The sequence below is a fragment of the Crocodylus siamensis genome, chromosome 4, assembly GCF_052110815.1.
Source record: "Crocodylus siamensis isolate JL-2025a chromosome 4, ASM5211081v1, whole genome shotgun sequence".
NCBI lineage: Eukaryota > Metazoa > Chordata > Crocodylia > Crocodylidae > Crocodylus > Crocodylus siamensis.
In genome coordinates, this window is record NC_143398.1 from 177,884,561 (window position 1) to 177,905,759 (window position 21,199).

Consider the following 21,199-nt stretch of genomic DNA (forward strand, 5'->3'; position numbering starts at 1 on the left):
AAATTATTTCTTGTTTTATTTGTTTTTTGTTTCTCATTTTTTGCATTAGTTTTTAGTACTAAACATTAAATTCTCAACAAGAAAAATACTTCTCAAGCTTTTAAGCGACTTTTACGAGGAAAAGGTGCAGAACAGAATGACATATAAACACTCACAGTTTGCATTAATAATAAGATTATCATAGATTGAGTTTAACAAAAGCCTCAAGACACTCACAAAACTCTTCTGTAAATTATAATTAAACAACAATAAGAAAACATACCTTCACCAAATTAAGTCACATGAAGTTCTCCAAACATGCAACTCTTCCGGAAAAAAAACAAAACAAAACACAGATTAAGAAACTCACAGTACTTCAGAAAAAAAAAAAAGAAAATGAACAAAAAAAACTTCTAAAAGTTCTATTTTTAATAAACATAATCCACCTAAAAACCTCCACTAGAAGAAACATACCAAAAGCCATCTGAGCAGGTTTACAAAACAGAGGCAAGTTTTCCTTTTTTCCACGTACTCCAGATCCCTACCTGATTGTCTTTGTGGTAACAGAGTTGTGATTAATCCCAAGCTGTTTCCCTGCAGACCCAGAATATGCTGTATATTAGGTTACTGATGACAGATGATTTAAAAAAATAAAAATAATTAGATTTTTTTCCTGTTAAAACTGGACTTATTTTTGTTTAAGTTATAATGTTTTAATTTCCAGGTATACACTTGTACAAAATAAAATGTGAGTTCAATACAGAATGCTTTAAGGGATAAACTTCTTAGAATCTCTTAAAACATTTAAATAAAAAGGTGAATGCATGAGCCTCTGTCAACCTCGGATATTCCTTTCCACATAAAGAAAAATCAGGAGAAAAGCATCTCACTTTTGAAGTCAAGTTTTATAAATATGGCACAATAAGGCATGTACTATATTAATCTCATGAGGAAGCTAAAGGTTGCGCTGCTGAGTATAAGCGACTAGTAAAGTCATCAACAGATCTAAACCACCAGCTTTTGATAGCAGCAGCTTCTTCAGCAGTCACAGAAAAAAAATGATTCTTCATTTGAACTAATTCATTCAGAGATGTGAAGCTGGGAATTAAAAGAAAAGCTGTACAAATGTGTTTTTCCTCTTCCTGACTATGAATAAATATGAATATGCAGAGATAAGCCCTGGTTTAAACAATTGAATGACAGCCTAAGTAATTATAGAGACTGTCTCATTTTTAAAGGATTAGAGTGAATAGGAACTTAAATTCTAGTTATTTTTACCTGGGCATATTAAAAAATATTCTCCAGCTAACCTAAAATGATCAGTTTTAATATACTGCTCAGCTAATCCTTTTGTTCATTAGGTCATTCAAGTTGTAAATAGGAAACATGTTTTGGTAAGAGAAGTTTGTATCTAAAACACAAAGGGTTCTTTCTGGACTAAAAATAAATTCTATATGATGTTTTTTGTTCAGTTATATTTCAGTTACCATTCTAATAGTTATTTGACATAAACTATGAAAAAGCTGATTATCTATTATTTTAAACAGTTCATCTTTTAACATTTTCTAACATAAAAAGATAAAATTAATAAGATTCTGAAAATTGTGAGTAAGTGCAGGTGTGGCTATAGTATACCCACCTAGACAGCAAACAATCTAATAGAGAAATGGGGTGTTTTTAGTTTTAAATCTTTGATGTTTAATAATTACATCAACCAATGAGAATGCACTTTTCTTTAGAAAATATTTGAGGTAGAAATGGAAAGTTTGCTTAAAACTGAAGATTTAAATCATAGTTTAAATGGATTCATTCTGAATCTGTGGTATACGCAGACATGAACTTTTGTAGGCAGGTTTTTTTAAAAACAAAATTACATAAACTCTTTTATTTCTTTTTGTATTTACATACTAAAGCATTTTTAGTAGACTAGGAAGGCATGATTTTAATAGATTAATTGACTATAAGGCAGGAAGGAACCTCAGAAAATCATTAGGTCCAGCCCCCTACACCAAGCAGGAAAAACCTAAAATAAAGTTAGACATACTTGTAAGTACAGTACAATCTTCACTAGGGCTGAGAAGAGAAGCAAATAATGTTTAATATATGGGACCCTTACCAGTTAGTCTTTATGGGTATATGCAGGTGTTCACCATACCTGATCAATCATCACATGTGATTGTAGATTGGGAAAAGACTGTGCATGTATTTATCACTGCCAGGAAGTGTGCTGGGAACCTGGTGTTAAGTAGTTTGGGGTGGGGAGAGGGGTAGGTAGGATTATAGGGGGATCAGCAGGTGTGGAGTGAGGTTTGGAAGGTCTGGAAGAGAATTAGCAGGATGGGGGTGGCTGGTGGGTTAATGGGGTGGGGGTTACCTATCCTGGGGTGGAGAGGCAGGGGACTAAAAGTAGCTCCTTCAGGTTTGTGGGGCAGGAAGAGGACAGCCCCAAGGCTAGGACCAGTGTCTGGGTTTTCCCAGCTAACCCATTCCTGATTGAATTCACTTTCTCTAGCAAACTAATTTAGATTGGGCCATTTTTGCCTGATTTAACTTCCCAGAATGTTTGCACAGATGAGCACTTAGATTGACCTAACCCTGATTTGGTTGATCTAAATGTAACAACTGCATGTACCCAATCAGGCAAAGATCTGTAGGTGTTATAATGAAAGCCACATTTTCAAACCTGGGCATCTATAGCTATTCATAGACTATGATCCCATACTAGTAGATACTATAGGATAGTTTTCTGAATGTGTGTGAAGTTCTCCTATAAACAGTACAGTTATTAAGGTTTGTTTATTCTAATGGCAGAATAATTTAATGGAGTAACGAGAAAACATTTAATTAACAGGCAACTGCTTTTAAAATTTTATCCAAAAATAATACTTTATTTAACTTGAAAATGACTGCTCGTTGTTTTGCTGTGCTAAAAACATGCAAAAACTTTCAAAGACAAACTATATTTTACCCACTTCATTATAAAGAATGGAAGGTGGTTGTAATTTTTTGAGAAACAAGGATTGTCTTGGGACGTTAACATTTATTGGACCAAATACATTGTTGGGATAAAGTTAGACATAGCTTTGAATGCAATGCAATCTTCGCCAGAGCTGAGGAGGGAAGCAAGTAATTTTTAAAAAGGCAAATAGTAGTGGAAATAGCTGACTTGTTTTAGCATTTGAACTTTTACTACTTTCTTATTCATGCACAGTAATAACCTTTTACAGTTTGTCACAGAGCACTTAGGTGCCCTGCTCCTTTTAAAGAGGGAAAACTGCCAGGGAAAGAGCCCTAGCAGTGAGTGAGGAGCCCCAGCTGCTGGTTGCCAGGGCAACCAGCATTAGCTAGTGACCCACACCTGCTAGCGGTCAGCTGGCTGGAAGGGGCAGGGCCTGGCTCACATTTAAACCCCAGGGCGGAGGCCAGGCTGGCAATTCCCTGCTGGCAGCAAAGGGGGAAGGAGCTCTGTCTGTGCAAACGAAGGGGAGAGGTCTGACTGGACGAGCAGCTCCTGACACTGTGGTGGGATGGACTATTCCCTGGTAGGGTTTGAATGATGTTACAGCCGGGTGGCTTGAGTTTGTTATAACCCAGGGGCTTGTATTTGGCTTATTGTATAACATCAGTGGTTTGGGTGAGGCTATTAAGGGTTGGAGGAGGCCTCATAAGGGACCCATGGTGGTATGGGGACCCCAGTGCCAGAGAAGGTGCAGCATTGGGGGGTGCACAGTCCCTAGCGCCAGAGAGGGCACAGCATTGGGCTGCGGAGGGCCTGAGCGCCAGTGAAGGCACAGCGTGAGACAGGGCTGCGGAGGGCCCAAGGAGGATAAGTGGGCCAAATTGTAACAAAGCCCAGACCAAACAACATCAGTTCCATCTGCAGGTCTTGGGGCGTAGTAAAGGGGTGGTTGGAGCCATGCATAGCCTGTAAGGCTAGGGTGCCCTGAAACACCCATTACAGAATGGGACCCATGAGGAGTCCAGGAGCCTACGGGGTCAGAGGGTACAACAAGACTCTGTCCAAGATGACGAAAAGGCAGCCTCCCTATTACACATCTTACCTTCAAAGATGTGGTGCGTGAGAATTGAGGGTGCCCTTTGGGCCAACTTGGCATGGGAAGGGAGCCTTGGGGGGATCACAGCCCTCCTGCAGGACCCTGTGCCATGACGCAATTAAAATTCTGGTCTTTATCCTTTTTATTATTTTAATGTTCAAAATTCTTTTATGATTTGGATGATGGGGCTGAGTGCACGTTTAGCAAATCTGAAGATAACACCAAGTTGCAGAGGCTCTGTGGGGGTAGGGCTAGGATACAGACTGATGTGGATAGACTGGAAAAATATTCTGTGATGAGCCAGATGAAAGTTAACCAGCACAAGCACAAAGTCCTACACTTGAAGCAGATTAATTGCATGCATATGCACAGACTGGGGATTGACTGGCTAGGCTGTGGTACTTCAAAGAAAGACTTGGGGGTCATAGTATACCATGGTTCAAAAACATAGAACCTGCTGCCTGGGTCTGGCTTGGGGAGCCTGAGAGCTTAGCCTCTGCCCATGGCTGCACCATGTCCAAAGAGCTGCATAACTTAGAAGTTGCACCCTTGCTGTAACTGCTTTTTCCTCTTCTCCCTAGCATCTCTCTGGCTAGGACATTGACACAGGTTCCAGCTGGTGAAGAGCTAGGGCCAGTCAGTGGAAAGCTGATTCCATGCTGTTGCTGCTGCTTCCTGCCCCATTCCCTACCTCCCAGATGCAATGCAGAAGTGGTAGAAGCATGGACATCACTTCCAGTTGCCTAGCCCTGACACAGCTTCCCCACAACAGGAAAATGTGTCTGTGCCCCAGCCAGGCAGACAGTGTCACGGGCTCCATTCCTAACTGCCTGGCCTGGTGCAGGCACTGGAAAAGCCTCCCATTGCTGATCCATTGCTGAAGCCACCAGGTCTGCATTGGACCCAAGTCAGATTGTTTTGGCCTATGGCTTGAAAAGATTGCAGGTTGCTGTAGCAGGCTATAAGCTGAGTTTGAGCCAGCAATGTGCTTTTGTTGCAAAAGAGGCGCACAGTATACTGTATTATATTAATAGGAGTGTCACCTGCAAATCAAGGGAAGAGATTTTAAATCTCTATTCAGCACTAGTCAAGAGTTCTCTATAGCAGTGTGTCCTGTAGACAGCAACAAAAATTACTGGAGGCCTGGAAAGCATGACTTACAAGAAAAGGCTAAAAGAGCTACTGTTATGTAGCCTGCAGAAGAGAAGACTTGATGGGGAGATTTGATAAGAGTCTTCCAATACTGGAAGGGAAATCACAGAGAGGATGGAGATGGCCTTTTTTCTGTGGCTGTAGGAGACAGGTCTAGGAGTAATGGCCTCAAGCCACAGCAGGGGAAATTTAGGTGGGATATTAAGAGGAACTTTCTGACTATAAGATTGGTCAAGTGTTGAAACCTAGAAAAAGTGTGGACTCCCCATCATTTGGAAGTTTTCAAGAGCAGTTTGGACATATGCTTTGCTGGGATAGTTTAGCAAGGGATGAGCCTACCTTGAGCAAGGGGCTGGACTGGATGGCCTTGTGAGGTCCCTTCCAGCTCTGCTTTCCTACCATCCTATGAAAAATAAGCAGCAAAACAACGCTCAGCAAAAGTTCAGCAGGAACTAGCGAGTCACATTGATGATCATATTGACAGATTCACAGGGCTATGTGTTAGTACAAATGGCTGTTCCACACTGTGTGCCGGCAGGGAGTGAGAGTACAGATATGGTGACAGCAATCTCTGGGTGAGTGGATCCATATTATGGATTGATACCAGCTCTGACTCAGGCCTTTCTGTTACATGGGGCTAACTGGAAAACATCCACCCCCTCACCGCCTGCAGTCATTGATAAAACAAGCTGTTGCTAAATGGCTTGCCGGACCAGAACGCCAGGCAGGCTCCTGCCACAGCAAAAATCATCCCTTAAAACAATGCCTTGTTTCTGTCCTCAGTATTGGAGTGGAGCAGATCAAAGTGCAAGAGAAGAGAGACCCTACAGCTAGCTACTTAGAAATCAATGTTATTGGGGCAGTGGGGAACAAGATGAGGGGTTGTGGTGGAACTAAGGGCGGGGGGGGCAGCATTTCCAGGCTTCTGGTGAGAAGCTCATGGAACCAGTGTGCACCTTCCCTCTGCTGTTACTCTGATGGCTGTGTTTCCAGCCTCTGGACACACCTGTTTGGCTCTAGGTGCCTTTGGGGAGAAATAATAATAACCCAGCAAGGGTTTTTGTTTTATTTTAATACCCACAGTCAGAGGCCAGCACCCACAGCTCCACCCCCCACCCCCACCTCAGGAAATCATGAAATCATTAAACTATTCTATTGGAAGCTCAAAATTATTGTCTTTGTTGAAAACCTATTGACCATTGAAAAATATGTAAATAAATTTGCAAGTAAATCATCATCTTCTTTACTTCATATTGCTTACTGCAAGTTGCCAGTGAGTGAGTGAGTGAGAACTGGGTCATCCAAGTGGAAGCATTTCTTTATTTGGAGGCAAGCAGTCGTCAGAAAGAGCTGACAGCCAATGCAAAAGTCAGACAGACTCCCTGAGAGTGACTTGGGTTTTGCATAGACTGCATCAATCAGCTGTCTCAAAAATGATGGAATCAAAACTTATGGAAGAGGTGATATTTTTTATTAGACCAACTAGATCTTTGCAGACAAATTATTTTATTTTGCTTCCTTTTGCCTCTAGACCAGCGGTCTCCAACCTTTTAAAAGTAGGAGATCATTTTTTGAATTAAAAAGCAACCCAAGATCTACCCTACCTTCCCCTTCCCCCCAGCCTGGGATCAGGCAGGGGGGAAGGCTGGGGCTGGAAGGCAGTGCCATGCTCTTCATGGCAGGGGCTGGGCCATGCTGTGCTCGGGCTGGACAGCGCTGGGAGTAGGGGCTATGGGGGGGGGCTACAGTGAATTTTTGGGTGCCTGCAGCTCCCCCCTGTAGACCTGCTCCCAGCGCTGCCACTGTCAGGTTCGAGCACAGCCTGGACCAATCCCCTGCTGCAAAGAGCACGGCACAGCCCTAGGCCCAACCCACAGCAGCAGCCAGCATGGCAATCTGGGGGCACATACCTCCCCATGATGTGACCCCCCCCCCCCCCCCCCCCGGGATGAACTCCGTCTGGTGCCCTGGCTGTGCTGGGCCTGATCCAGCCCTACTTCCTCCCTCACAGCTGCTGCAGCCACTTGCACTGCTGCTGGTTCAGAGGTGATACTTTGTATTAGACTTGCCAGAAAATAGGAAGAAAATGATCCTTTTTTGCAGGCAAAGGTTCTTTGCATAAATCCAATATTGTTTATTAGCCCAACCCAAAGACCCTTGTCTGCCTATGTCCTTTTGACCAACACCCCTGAAACAGATATTTCTCTGCAAGCTTTGGGGCACGTGTGCCCTTCTTCAGGCTGAGGGAAAACCAAAGGAGACTTGGACAGCCTCTGATGCCCCGTCAGCCTGAAGAAGGGCACATGGTGCCCCAAAGTTGGCCAAGAAAGGGAAATTCTTTGCTGTTTTCTAGCCAGTCTAATACAAGTGTTGCATCTGAACCAAGAGTTGGGGAGTTTTGTTTTCCTCTGGTGCATTTTGAACTTTTTCACTATTCTCGATGGTCCAAGGGTTGAAATGATCGTGCAAATGTGATCCTCTTCGTTCCCGCTCCCGGCCGGCCTACAAGTCCCGCGCGGCAGAGCGGCGGCCGGGCCGGGCCAGGCCGGGGGCGGGGCGCCCGGGGTGCGCAGTGACGCAGGGGGGCGGGGCCTGCGCGAGTGCAGCTGCAGCAGGCGGCTGCGGCGGACGGGGTTGGTGCGCGGGGGTCGCCGGAGCGGCGGGCGAGTCTTGTCCCCCCACCCCCCCGCGTCCCTGTCCCCGGGCGCCACAGCGAGGCCGGGCCGGGGGTGAGGCGCGGCCGCGGCGCGGGGTCGGGTGCGGAGCGGCCGCTGCCGGCGCCTGCCCCGCTCCCATGGGGCGCGCGCTGCGGCGGGCGGGCGGGCGCTGACCCCCGGGCCCCGGCCGCGGCCGCCGCCATGCAGTGAGCGGGGCGGGGTGGAGGAGGGGCCGGACCGGGCCGGGCCGGCGGGAGCGGCCGCACCATGAACTACCAGCAGCAGCTGGCCAACTCGGCAGCCATCCGCGCCGAGATCCAGCGCTTCGAGTCCGTGCACCCCAACATCTACTCCATCTACGAGCTGCTGGAGCGCGTGGAGGAGCCGGCGCTGCAGGGCCAGATCCGCGAGCACGTCATCGCCATCGAAGGTGCGGGGGCCTGGGGGGCGGCCCCTCTTACGCGCCGCCGGCCGCCGCCTCTGTCCGGGCACTGCTCGGGCCACGTGCTCGGCAGGGCCCTCGCAGGAGCGGGTGGGCTCGCTGGGGTTCAAGCGATGCCCTCGAGGGCTGGGGTCGGGTCCCGGGTGTAGGGGTGCGAGCATGAGCCGGCTGCAGGCTCCCGGGCTGTGCACCGGGGCGGAAGAGGGGCTCCATTCTTGCTGGCTGCTTGTCAGAGCTGGGGGGTGCAGGCAGCAGGCCCCCTTGGCGGGCAGAGCTGGGGGGCCCAGGTAGAGCTGGGGGATGTGGGCAGCGGGCCCCTGGGGTGGACAGACCTGGAGGGGTCAGGCAGAGCTGGGGCAGCAGGCCCTGGGGTGGGCAGAGCTGTGGGGCCAGGCAACAGCCCAGGAAAGCATGAAGGAAAATGCACTTCTAAGTGGCATTAAGAAACCTTGGATAAAGGTGAGGCATAATCTCCTAGCCAATGTGGAACAGTTGTCGGCTGGTAGCGGGAACAGTTTTAACTAAGTATTTAACTCCTGGGAGCTCTCTGAGCTGGGGCCTGAAGTTTTCCTTGGTGTCATGCTCTGCAGCTGAATCTGAAAGGCATTTAGGTTGACAGTGTGACTGATTAAACGGGAAACTGACAGCTAGCGAAAAAGTGTTCTTTTGGTGGAGAATTTTTTTGTCCTTGCAAACCTCTAAAAGAAAAAAAAACTGTAAGAGTAGATGCTGTTGAAGAAGACTCCTTGGAAGAGTATTGAAAACACAGTTATAAATGATTGTCTGTAATGTTACGCAAGTAGTGTTTTCAGTAACATAGGTAGGTGATTTGAGTAGCAAATCATTGCATTTGATAGCGTCTATCATTTTGACATCGTTTGATCTAGTGACTTTATAGGAAACCAGTATTTCTCAACAACTGGGTTGTGACATAATGGTGTGCGGTTCTTGTCACTTGATTTGAAATAATGGCATGGGGTTGTCCGTTTGGTTGTTTCTTTTCTGAGTGCGTTCATTTGGTCTCTTGCTCTCTTCATTCACTGAATAGAATGGAAACTCGTAGGAAGATCATAATACAAGCACAACTGCTTCACTTCTCAGTACTGCCAATATTTTTCTCCCTAGGGATAGGAAATGGACTGTTTTGTTTGTTTGTTTGTGTGCTTGTTGGTTTGGTATACATATAACCTTCATATCACTAGTATTCTTCATGGAGGCTAAATATTTTCATAAAAAGCAATTTTTTAATTGTTGCTTTAGGCAAAATAATACATGGGCATATTTCAAATCGTGAGGGCTTTTTTGGTTAAGAGGCTTGCTAAGTTGCATCCTTTTCTTTTTGATTTGTTGACCCATCTAGAGGGAGTGTTAAACAGTGTTAGCCACATATACCTGTAGAGTGTAGATTTATGTTCATCTCATTTATTGGTCTTCTGCATTGCTTATTTCTTGCTCAGTTCGTATGAAAATCATTATGGCTTCTAATAAAACTTCGATGTGACAGGACTATGAATAAAATTGGAGAACTGGTTCTAGGTGATGAGTAAAATTTTTTCAGAGTATAATGATGCTCTTTACTCTTTGGACTGTGAGTCAGGGAACTGGCATATACTGTATGTGACTCACAAGAAATCTTCCTTTTAATAGAAAAGGAACTAAGAATATTTCCGATTTTCTTAATGCTTAAATAGTAGCAGAATATTAAATGTGACCATTTATTTGAACCTAGACTAGTTGAGTACATTTGCTACCATCGCTTTAAACATGTTGATGTTTTTGGCAACAGTTGTTTTATAATTGATCATTTGTTTTATAATTTCCTAAAGTGTGTATAAATAATGTACTTGGACATCTTAAGTCAAATTCTTTTAGTTAAAAGACATTGTTCTCAGACTTGTAATGAACTAAGTGGTAATTAAGAAGTGTTGCTTTACAGCTAAGGAGACATCATAGAAAGTGGCTTTTAAAATTACCTTGCATGTCATCCGTATTTCATTAGGGAAAAGAGGAAAGGTTGGTGTAAACTTGCCGTTGCTGGTATGTAGTTAGACCCCAGTACTTCATACAACTGGTAGTATGTGCAAATAGCCTGGTGGGATAAATTTCTGGCACACGTTTATTAAGCAGAACATTAAAAAAAGTTGCTAGAAAAGAACATGGTTCTGCCTACATGTCTTGGCCAGTGTTTGGTACTACAGAGATGAGTATGTATAATAGCTGAAATACTTGCACATGATGCTTTAAGAGATCTGATAGAGACAGATTAAAATGGATTTGGATTTGGAATTAGAAACTTTAAAACCGATTGAAAGCTTAATTTTAATGAATTGAAAATACTGCTACATTCTTCTGAGAGATGACACTTGAGTAGGGAATATCAAGTATTGAATCACCTTCTTTATTAAAAATGCTGTTATCTAAAAGCTTTTATTTTAGTAATTTGGATGTTTATATGTGACTACAAAATGGGGAAATATTTCCAGCTACAGCTGAGTCCACACTGATATAGAGCTTTCAGCTGTAACAATTGCTTTTTATGTTTGTTTGACCTTTAAGTTGAGGTTGGTTCTGCACAGAAATGGGATTAACTAATAAAGCCAGATAAGCGTGCACAGTACATTTTAAGATTTCTGTGCTTGTTTTCAATCCAAGTGGCATGGGAACATGCTAGAAACATTCTGGTTGCCATTGATGGTTCAACACAGGTGTTCTTTTCTTGGTTTATGAAAATCCAGGTAGTTGGTTTCACTTTCAGGTGTTTCAGTGCTAGCCTGTTTGGTTGGAGGGGGGTGGACCCTTAAACCCACTTTGTGCTTCTGTTAAACTTGGCCACCAAATCAATCTTCCTTTTATATTAAGTAGTCAAGGAAAGTTTATAATTGCAAGTTCTAAACTGAGCATTGCGTTTTGATTTTAATGAACCTCTTGCTACTGCTTAAATATCTCATTCCAAAGAAGAGTAACTGAAGAACATTGTATTTCTGTGTTTTGCCAGGAACAACTGTGTTGTAAGTACCTTAAATACCTTGAAACAAAACATGGCACATTTTCTGTGTAAGATAAACTTTAAAGAAGGAATATGAATGCTGTTGGTTCTAGGCCAAGAGTAGGCAACCTTTGGGCCAAATTAGTGCCGTTTGCTCCAAAGGCAGGCCTACACTTCTGACCAGGACACCACTCCTTTCACTCTTTCTGCCGATTGCAAATGATATCCAATGTCTGGGTTTTGCAGGCCAGCTGAAATTGCTTCATGGGCTGTATCTGGCCTGTGGGCTAGAAGCTGTTGACTCCTGGTCTAGGCTTAAAAATAAAAGCTTAAAAATTAATTTATGTTGGGTGTTTGGGAAGATAGTGTGTTAAGGAAGTCAATTTTGTAGGAATTGATTTAGTGATTTTTTTTTACTGTTACTTAAGATGCATGAACCAAAGTTTGTTATGGAACTTCTGTTTGCTATCCACCATGTCTGATAGAAAACCAAGGGAAGTCAGTCTAAGATAACATCAAACTCTTTGTTTTCATGTAAGCAGGTGTATTACCAAAAAAAAACTTGCCGCAGGCTGTACTGCTGTCCTCTGTCACCACTCACCCCTTGGGCTTCCATTCTGCAAATGGATTCCCTACCAATACTATATATAGCACAAATAGTCTTGCATTTTGTATGCTGTCTTTCTAACAAATTAAATGTCAGGCTCCTCCTCAGTACTGCTGCAGTCATTGAATGGATTTTTCCCTTATTGGAGAGCAGGAGGGAAACAAACAGATTGAATTTTGGGTGAGGAAGGAGCTTTAAATCAAGCTTTGCTCAGCTTGGGTTGAAAGTTTGGCTTTTAATGTTATATCCTAAGTGTTTTAAAAAACAAAGCCTGACCCCATTTTGCTGGTATAATGTGTAGGAACCATAAAGATTTCTGAAGGGAAAGGGAAGAATTTGCTAGTATAGTCTTAAGATGTGTTAAATTGGATACCATTCATAGTAAGGAACAGTAGAGATTGAAAGATAGTATTTTTCCTGAAAGTCAGTGTGTTTGTAAAGTTTCAAGTCTGTCATTTAACAGTAGCTTTGGGTGAGGATTGGCTTTCAGAGCAAATGGATTTTGTGTTTCTTCTAGCCCTTGGTTTGGGTGCCTGCTACTTCTGTAGCTGTAATATGTCTTGTATTTTGAAATGAAGTGTATGGTAGGGGAGTAGCATGAAATAGGAGGAAGGCTGAATTACAGTGGAGAAAGAGGAGAGCACAGTCTTGGAGTTGGAATAGCATTACTTGGAATGGCAACTACTATTGTTCAGTTAGTTGGGAAACTAGTGCCTTCCTTCTCAAAACTTAGGGATGGGCCTTAGGTACAACTTAGGGGTGGTCAACCTGGGGCACAAACAGCATGGGCAGCCTGTATGTGTAGCATGTGACAGGGTAGGAAGCAGAAAGAGCAGCAGATGAGGAAGGGGATCAGAGTAGCTCTCAGCAGGTGGGGGCTAATTTGTGGCAACCTGCTAAAAAGGTTGGCCCCCACATGATGTAACTTAACCGTGTTGTAGCCTTTTTCAGAATGTGGTGTGGTATTCCTGGTTTTTATGTTGCATCAGAAGATATAGTAGGTGAAGTTATGATGCATCTTCTTCCCTAAAAAGGAGCTCCTGCTGTAAAGTGCTTTTACATAGTAAAGGTGTGAGAAGAAAAATTCTGGATAAATTAAATTGGGTAATTGGAGCCTAGAGACACTGCTGAGAGCAGAGGTCCATGTAGAGAAAGCAAGAAGGGAATCATATGGCAGCATCTGCCTCCTTGTCAGGCAGAACCCAGCAGGTGCCAGAGCTTAGAGGTTGCTATACTGCCACATTGCTGAGGTGTGAGGGAGAGCTTTAATGACCTGCTGTCATTCTTCGGTGTGCATATCCCAGACTAACCCTTGGGTGATCACCTTCCCCATTGGTCCACCCTCTCTGTGCTACACCCCCTGCTCACTCCTCCTGTGTGGCTTAGAAGGGCCACTTACATGGGAGTGGGACCTTCCTACCAATCCTGCCCTCATCCTGTCTGCAGCCCACCCTGTTTTCTTTATCAGTTGTGATGAAGGCATGTGGATATGAGAGCTTCCATCCTGGAGGTTTCTATGTCCCCATGTTAGATGTGACATTTAACTCAATTTTTTTGTTTTGTTTTTTAAGGATTACGGGGGGCTACATCACCAATGCACCTTGTATAACTGTTAAATACGGTGGTCTCTTTGGCTCTGCCCTGCTTTTCATGTGTGTGCTTATGGGTGAGGGAGACAGCAGGTCACAGTCTTTTTGGTTGCTGCTTCCACAACCCTCTATTTAGTCTATATTAAAAGAAATTCATTTTTGTTAGGAAACCTAATTTTACATGTTAAAACAAGCATGAGCATTGTATTGGTAACCTGCAGTAAGGTGTATATGTGCATCCACATCTGCACTGGTGTAAGCTTTGTGATATTTAGGTAGCTCATGTGCTGGGGGAAAAAAACTGACAACCACAAGGTTACATCTAGCTTCTTAAGATGATTTGTGATTGGAGAGTGTTTGTAGATATACAGGAGGTACTAGAAAACCGTATCAGTGGTTACTAGATTATAGGATACTTGTTAAAGAGCTGGACCTAACTAGAGACATGTGATGCCTATCCTTATTTCCAAAAACTAAGGCAAGGAACCATTGACTTGTCTGTCTATTAATGTGATTATAGACTGAAAACACTTCCACATGCAGACACCAAAGGGGGCAGGGTGGTGGTGATACTAACCCTGTGGGTGCCAGCTCTACTGATGCAGTGTCTCTGGCAGGGAATATGGCTTGCCAACTTATTTCAGTTGGACATCCTTGGTGAAGTGCCTTTTTGTTTGTGTGTGCTGGAGTGATTCTAAACAGAAATTATTCATCTGTAAATGTATAAAACAAGATCATCTTCCATGTTTCAGGGTATAGGCTGTAGCTGTGTTGGTCTAAGGACATATGCTGACAAGGTTCTTTGGGTAAATCTGATAACTTTTATTAGACCAGGCACTTCTTAAGCCTGACAAAAAGGGTGTTTGTGCCCAAAAGCTTGGAAAGAAGAATTTTTCCAACTATTTTAGTTGGTCTAATAAAAGATATCTGATTTACCCAAAGAACCTTGTCTGCCTAAAACAAGATGAAGTGGTTAGAACAATTCTGTTTAAGGCTGCTTTTCATGTTACTGCTATATGGGAAGATACCTTTTTTCTTGGATGCAATAGTGCTCTATTTTGGGTATTTTAAAAGTAATATTCCCTGACTTGGGTGGAAATATCATGTTGGTTACTGGTGATAGTGTAACCTCACTGTTTTAAGAAGTACCATATAAATTATTCAGAAAGTGATTAATGGCCATTATCAAGGGAAAATCCCTTTTTATAGCAAAGTTAAAACACTGAAGGTTTAAAAGCAGTTGTAGTAACCAAGGGAAGTACTTTCAGCTACTTGCTCTTAAGCCTATCTGATGGTTATTTTCTAGTAGTTCTGTAGTAATAGGTTAATTGAGCAGGTATATCTTTTTAAAAGAAGAATTTAGCTGTTCTCCGGTCAGTGAGAAAATCTATGTAGAAACTTTGAGTTATCCTCTCTTTCTAGATGCTAAATATGCAACAAATTGATTCCGCTGTCAATAACTTTGAGTTATCCTCTCTTTCTAGATGCTAAATATGCAACAAATTGATTCCACTGTGAGAGCAAAGTGCTTTTTTAAAAATCTTTTCTTTTAAAAAGCTTTCATCGAATCAATGAGTCTGGAGGGACCTGGACAGATCATCTAGTCTGACCCCCTGCCACGGGCAGGAAGGAGTACTGGGGTCATAAGACCCCAGCCAGGTGCCTATCCAGTCTCCTCTTGAAGATCTCCAGAGAAGGTGAGAGCACCCCCTCTCTGGGAAGCCTATTCCAGGCTCTGGCCACCCTTACCGTGAAGTAGTTCTTCCTAGTAGTAGTTCCTAGTAGTTCGTCCTCCTGCTCATTGCAAAGAAATATGATGTCATTGGGATAACGGAGACCTGGTGGGACTCCACCCATGACTGGACCACGGGTATAGAGGGCTATACCCTATACAGGAGGAATCGTGTTGACAAAAGGGGCGGGGGTGTAGCTCTTTATGTGAAGGAAAGCTACATGTCCCTGCAAGCTGATGTTGGCGACCGGCATGGACAGCTAGAGACCCTCTGGGAAAAAATTTGTGGGGAATTCGGCACAGGGGACGCAACGGTGGGAGTCTACTACAGACCTCCCACTCAAAGTCCCGAGCTTGACCAGGAGTTCGCCCGGGAACTGACTGAGGCCGCTTGCTCCAGGACCTTGGTTGTCATGGGTGACTTCAATTACCCGGACATCTCGTGGGAAGATCACTCAGCAAAATCCGAGTGGGCGCAAAGCTTTCTCTCGTGTGTGGATGACCTCTACCTGACTCAAGAAGTCTATGGGCCAACGAGAGGCAAAGCGCTGCTCGACCTGGTACTGGCTACTGGGGACGACCTAATCAGCGACCTAGGGATCGATGGGAAGCTGGGTGACAGCGACCACGAGCTGATCACCTTCACCATCCGCCGTAAAGCTGGCAAGTCAGTCAGCAACACAGAAGTCCTTGACTTCAGAAAAGCTGACTTTGATAAGCTCAAGAGGCTAGTCGGTCAGGCCCTCAGGGACCATGACCCCAGGGAGTTCAAGAAGAGTGGTTGCTTCTCAAGGAAGCGATCCTCAGTGCACAAGCTAAGTCTATTCCAACATGGAGGAAAGGCAGCAAGAAGGCACAGCAGCCCCCCTGGCTCTCCAGAGACCTAGTGGACCTACTGTGGCTAAAAAGGAAAGCCTACAAAGGATGGAGGACGGGATTCACCTCCAAGGAGGATTACTCCGCGCTGGTCCGGTCCTGCAGGGACCAAACCAGGAAAGCCAAGGCTGCAACTGAACTCCAACTAGCTTCAGGCATCAAGGACAACAAAAAATCCTTTTTCAGGTATGTGGGGAGCCGGAGGAAAAGCAAGGGCAATATTGGACCCCTGCTAAACCAGATGGGGCAACTGACGCCCGGGAAAAAGCCAACCTATTAAATAGGTACTTTGCATCAGTCTTTCATCAGTCACATGGGATGCCCATGCCTGCTATGGGACAGGGAAATCTGGGTGAGGGGGATCCCCTACCCTCCATCAATGCTGACCTCGTGAAGGAACCCCTTGAGAAGCTGGATACCTTCAAGTCAGCTGGCCCTGACAGTCTGCACCCCAGGGTACTAAAGGAGCTGGCGAGCGTCATAGCCCAGCCCCTGGCACGGATCTTTGAAAACTCCTGGTGCTCTGGTGTAGTGCCCGAAGACTGGAAGAAGGCCAATGTGGTGCCGATCTTCAAGAAAGGGAGGAGAGTGGATCCGGCTAACTACAGGCCCATTAGCCTGACTTCTATCCTGGGGAAGATCTTAGAAAAGTTTATTAAGGAGGCCATCCTTGAGGGACTGGCCCAGGCTAACATTCTAAGGGACAGCCAGCACGGGTTTGTTGCGGGTAGGTCTTGTTTGACCAATCTCACTTCCTTCTATGACCAGGTGACCTATCACCTGGACAAGGGAGAAGAGATTGATGTCATATATCTTGACTTCAGAAAAGGTTTTGATCTGGTATCCCATGATCACCTCTTGGCCAGACTGGCCAGTTGTGGCCTTGGCTCCACCACGATCCGCTGGCTGGGAAATTGGCTTCGTGGTCGGACCCAGAGGATTGTGATTGATGGCAGTCACTCATCGTGGTGCCCTGTGACCAGTGGGGTCCCTCAAGGCTCTGTCCTGGGACCCATACTGTTCAACATCTTCATTAACAGTGTGGACATTGGAGTCAGGAGTGGACTGGCCAAGTTTGCCGATGACACCAAACTTTGGGGCAAAGCATCCACGCCAGAAGATAGGCGGGTGGGTGATCCAGGCTGACCTGGACAAGCTCAGCAAATGGGCAGATGAGAACCTCATGGTGTTTAACACCGATAAATGCAAGGTTCTCCACCTTGGGAGGAAAAACCTGCAGCACCCTTATAGGCTCGGCAGTGCTACGTTGGTTAGCACTACAGAAGAAAGAGACTTGGGGGTCATCATTGACCACAAGATGAACATGAGCCTGCAATGCGATGCTGCGGCTAGTAAAGCGACCAAAATGCTGGCGTGCATCCATAGATGCTTCTCGAGCAAATCCCGGGACGTCATTCTCCCCTTGTACTCGGCCTTGGTGAGGCTGCAGCTGGAGTACTGCATCCAGTTTTGGGCTCCACAATTCAAAAAGGATGTGGAGAAGCTTGAGAGAGTCCAGAGGAGAGCCACGCGCATGATCAGAGGTCAGGAAAACAGATCTTACGATGACAGGCTGAGAGACATGGGGCTCTTTACCCTGGAAAAGCACAGGCTCAGGGGTGATCTGATGGCCACCTATAAGTTTATCAGGGGGTGACCACCAGGATCTGGGGGAACGTCTGTTCACCAGAGCGCCCCAAGGGATGACGAGGTCGAATGGTCACAAACTCCTGCAAGACCGTTTCAGGCTGGACATAAGGAAGAATTTCTTTACTGTCCGAGCCCCCAAGGTCTGGAACAGTCTGCCATCGGAGTTGGTTCAAGCACCTACATTGAACACCTTCAAGAGTAAATTGGATGCTTATCTTGCTGGGATCCTATGACCCCAGCTGACTTCCTGCCCTTTGGGCAGGGGGCTGGACTCGATGATCTCCTGAGGTCCCTTCCAGCCCTAATGTCTATGAAATCTAATATCTAACCTAAACCTATCCTCCCTCAGCTTGTGGCCATTGTTCCTGGTGACTCCAAGGGGGGCCCTGGTGAACAGACTTTCCCTGAGTCCCTGCTGCTGGCCCCTGATAAGGTTGTAGGCAGCCACAAGATCCCCCTTCAATCTCTTCTTGCGGAGACTGAAGAGATTCAGGTCCCTCAGCCTCTTCTCATAGGGCTGGCCATGGAGGCCTCCAACCATGTGAGTGGTTTTTTGGGAGAGGGGGTATCAAGAACTAAATCTGAGTTAGGCAGCAAAATCTCATTAATCTCTGAGTACAACTGTTTTTTAAAGCAGACAAATGAGTTGGGTAAGAGCAAATACAGATGAATAGTTTTCCAGGGAGTGTACAGTTGAATCCCAGGGCTTTCCAGGCATTTTGCTTTTGAAATGCTCTTGTATATATGCAAGCAGTGATAACACTAAAACAGCTGGAGTTTGACACTACTTTATACATAACACTATTTTCATTACTGTTTAAATCAGGGCTGGGTAATTATTTGGGCCTGAGGGGCTAGATTGGCTGTTCTGCTGAGCTGTCCTTCCTCAGAACCTCTGCATAACAACTTGCCAAAATTCCCTGTGTGGGATGGGGCTCGGGCAGCAGTATTCAGAAGTGGGGTAGGCAAGGCCAGCATCACAGGGCAGGGGCACAGGGTGGTGACGGTGTGGGGCTGGGGCCAGGACCAGGTCAGAGACTTTCTTTTTCCTCACACCTGTGCAGCAGGCATGGGTTCTGCAGGAAGGAGCATGGACAGAATGGATCTCACCTCTGCTCTGCCTTGCCCAGGCTGTTACTGGCCCCAGATGCAGCTCCCTGCCCACTCATGTACCTTGACATGTGGCTCCCCAGAGCTGCAGTTGGGTCCAGGGAGGGGGCTGGGATCGTGGGGTGGCGATAGCACAGGGTCAGCCACTGGGGAGCTGCAGCACCCATAATGAGGCAAAGAGGGCTGCAAGTACTGCTGAGACGGCTTGGAAGGAACTTGGCCTCCTTCCCCTTCCCCTTGCCCTGCCCGTCCCCTACCCCCACCTGTGGGCTGCATGACCTGCGCTGGGGAAGGAGGGGACAGACCTGGCGGTACCTCCATGTCCTGCCACATACTTGCAGTAGGCAGTGTTGGGGCACCCCTGTCACATACCAGCCTGCAGCTTGCCTCGGGATGCATGTGATTGGCATTAGCCCCCACACCCACCAGCTCAGTGTGGGGTAGAGCAGCATGGTGTGGGGACAGCACTGGCGGTAAGGATGCTACATCTGGGACCAGGGATGGCTTCCATGGAGATCAGCCCCCTGGCTCTGGATGCAGCTGTCTGCCTGGCAGCGCGTGGTTTTCCATGGAGACTGGCTCTGGCCCCAGCCACAGTGCTCCCACCACTGAGTGCTGAGTTCTCTCAGCAGGCTCCCACCACTGCTGCTGTCGCCATGCTGCTCTGTTCCACGCTGAGCCGGTGGGACTGGGGCAGCCATGCAGGCGTCGTCCCAGGGTGAGCTGCAGGCTGGTATGGCATGGGGGTGCCGCACTGCTGCCCGGCCCATGGACTGTGTTTTGCCTATTCTGGATTAAATCAGTAAACAATTTCTGAACCCTTGTTAAAAGTACAACTCGGTAAAGCTGTCAGGTTCAAATTCTAAAGCATTTTTGGTTAACAGTATGTAGTTATGAAGTGAAAACACAGATACTTCACTTACTTCCATGTTCATATTCTGCGTTTCTCAGTACATTAAGACAAAGCTTAGTTTATTTTGGAAAGTTGATCTTAAGTTGATGTTGTGATCAAGCACACTAGTTAGGCGCTGGAGCTCTTGTTACACTGGTTAATTGTAACACTGATTATTTTATACATAAAGAAAATGATTAAAGGTTTTGGCATTATGTTTATTATTTCCCTAACCTTTTTCCTTTTAGAGCGGGGTGCTCAACCTTTGGCCTGTGGGCCAGATGTGACCTGCAGAACCATAGGTATCTGGCCCATGGGGCTCCCCACAAATCAGAAAATATGGCAGTAGGGGAGCATTGGCAATGAATATGGCCATCTTCCCTGGCTGCTAAATTCCCAAACCTCGAGTCCCACACAGCAGGCTGGGACCAGGTCATCCCTGCCACCCCTGTGGCTGGATGAGGCTGGGTGATGCCCTCTTTCTCCCTGCGGCCAGGTTGGGACCAACTCAAGCCTCCTTCCCCCCACCCCCCACCTTATGGGGCCAAGTCAAGCCCCCTTCTTCACATGGCATTTCCCCCTTGGGGTCAGGCCATGCCCACTCCCACTCTGGTGGGGCTTGAGTTGGAGTCAGGCCACATCCCTTTCCCCTGCAAGGCTGGTCCATACCCCTTTCCTCACCCTCTTGGGGCCAGGTCAGAACTGGGGCCATGCTGTGACTGCCCTGTGCTGGATCCGACACATGAGTGGCCTGGGTGCTGATCATTCAGCCTGTGGGCTGAAAGGGTTGAGTACCACTGCTTTAGAGGAAGCGGTTCTTCTCGCTAATAACCGATGCTCACAGTAGTTGCTGCTCCTGTGGATTTTCAAACCTTAGATACTATTATAAGAAGTATTGTATCTGTTTTTAGATTATACAAAATTCTAAGGCTAAAGGTATAAGAAAGGGCCTGCTCTTGTTGTTCAAGCCATGTCTTTCCATTAAATGCAGATTTCTCATCCTGTTCTGTCCTTGCGTTCTAACGCTTAATGTGTTGTGAAGGCCCAAAGGCAGTATTCTCTGTGGCTAAGTCAAATATTGTAAAGATAAGCATCCATCAACATGTCACTAGTTCCTTGAATAGCAGTTGGACTGAAACGGGCTGTTTCAAGTTTTTCATTATGTCAGAAGTAGGTCCCTGAGCTATAAGTTGGGAATATAGTTATAAAGCTATTTCAGTATAAGTGCCATTTAAGACATCACCCTTGTTATCCTTTACATGCATTGTCTCTGCAGGAAGCATTACTGACATTCCTCCCATTTTATTTTTCCTTATTTGAAGAGCATGGCTAGGAGCAGCACTTTCCTTACAGTAGAATGCATGGGAACATGAAAGATTTTATAAATAACTCTCAAAGACTGTAAATGAAATTTTAATAGCAGATCTGTGGAAACTCTTAGCACTGGTTAAAGGTGCTATGTTCTAAATTAA

The 21,199-nt window shown here is 45.7% G+C and overlaps 1 protein-coding gene across 2 annotated transcripts in view; it reads left to right on the forward strand.

The window, feature by feature from the left end:
- Positions 1-7,787: 7,787 nt before the first annotated feature.
- Positions 7,788-21,199, forward strand: part of AGAP1 (ArfGAP with GTPase domain, ankyrin repeat and PH domain 1) — a 561,813-nt gene continuing 548,401 nt past the window's right edge. For both annotated transcript variants that reach the window (XM_090044999.1, XM_090045000.1), the window contains exon 1: positions 7,788-8,273. In XM_090044999.1, coding sequence (XP_089901125.1) covers positions 8,111-8,273 — 163 coding nt within the window. In that variant the 5' untranslated portion in view covers positions 7,788-8,110. The remainder of the gene's footprint in view (positions 8,274-21,199) is intronic.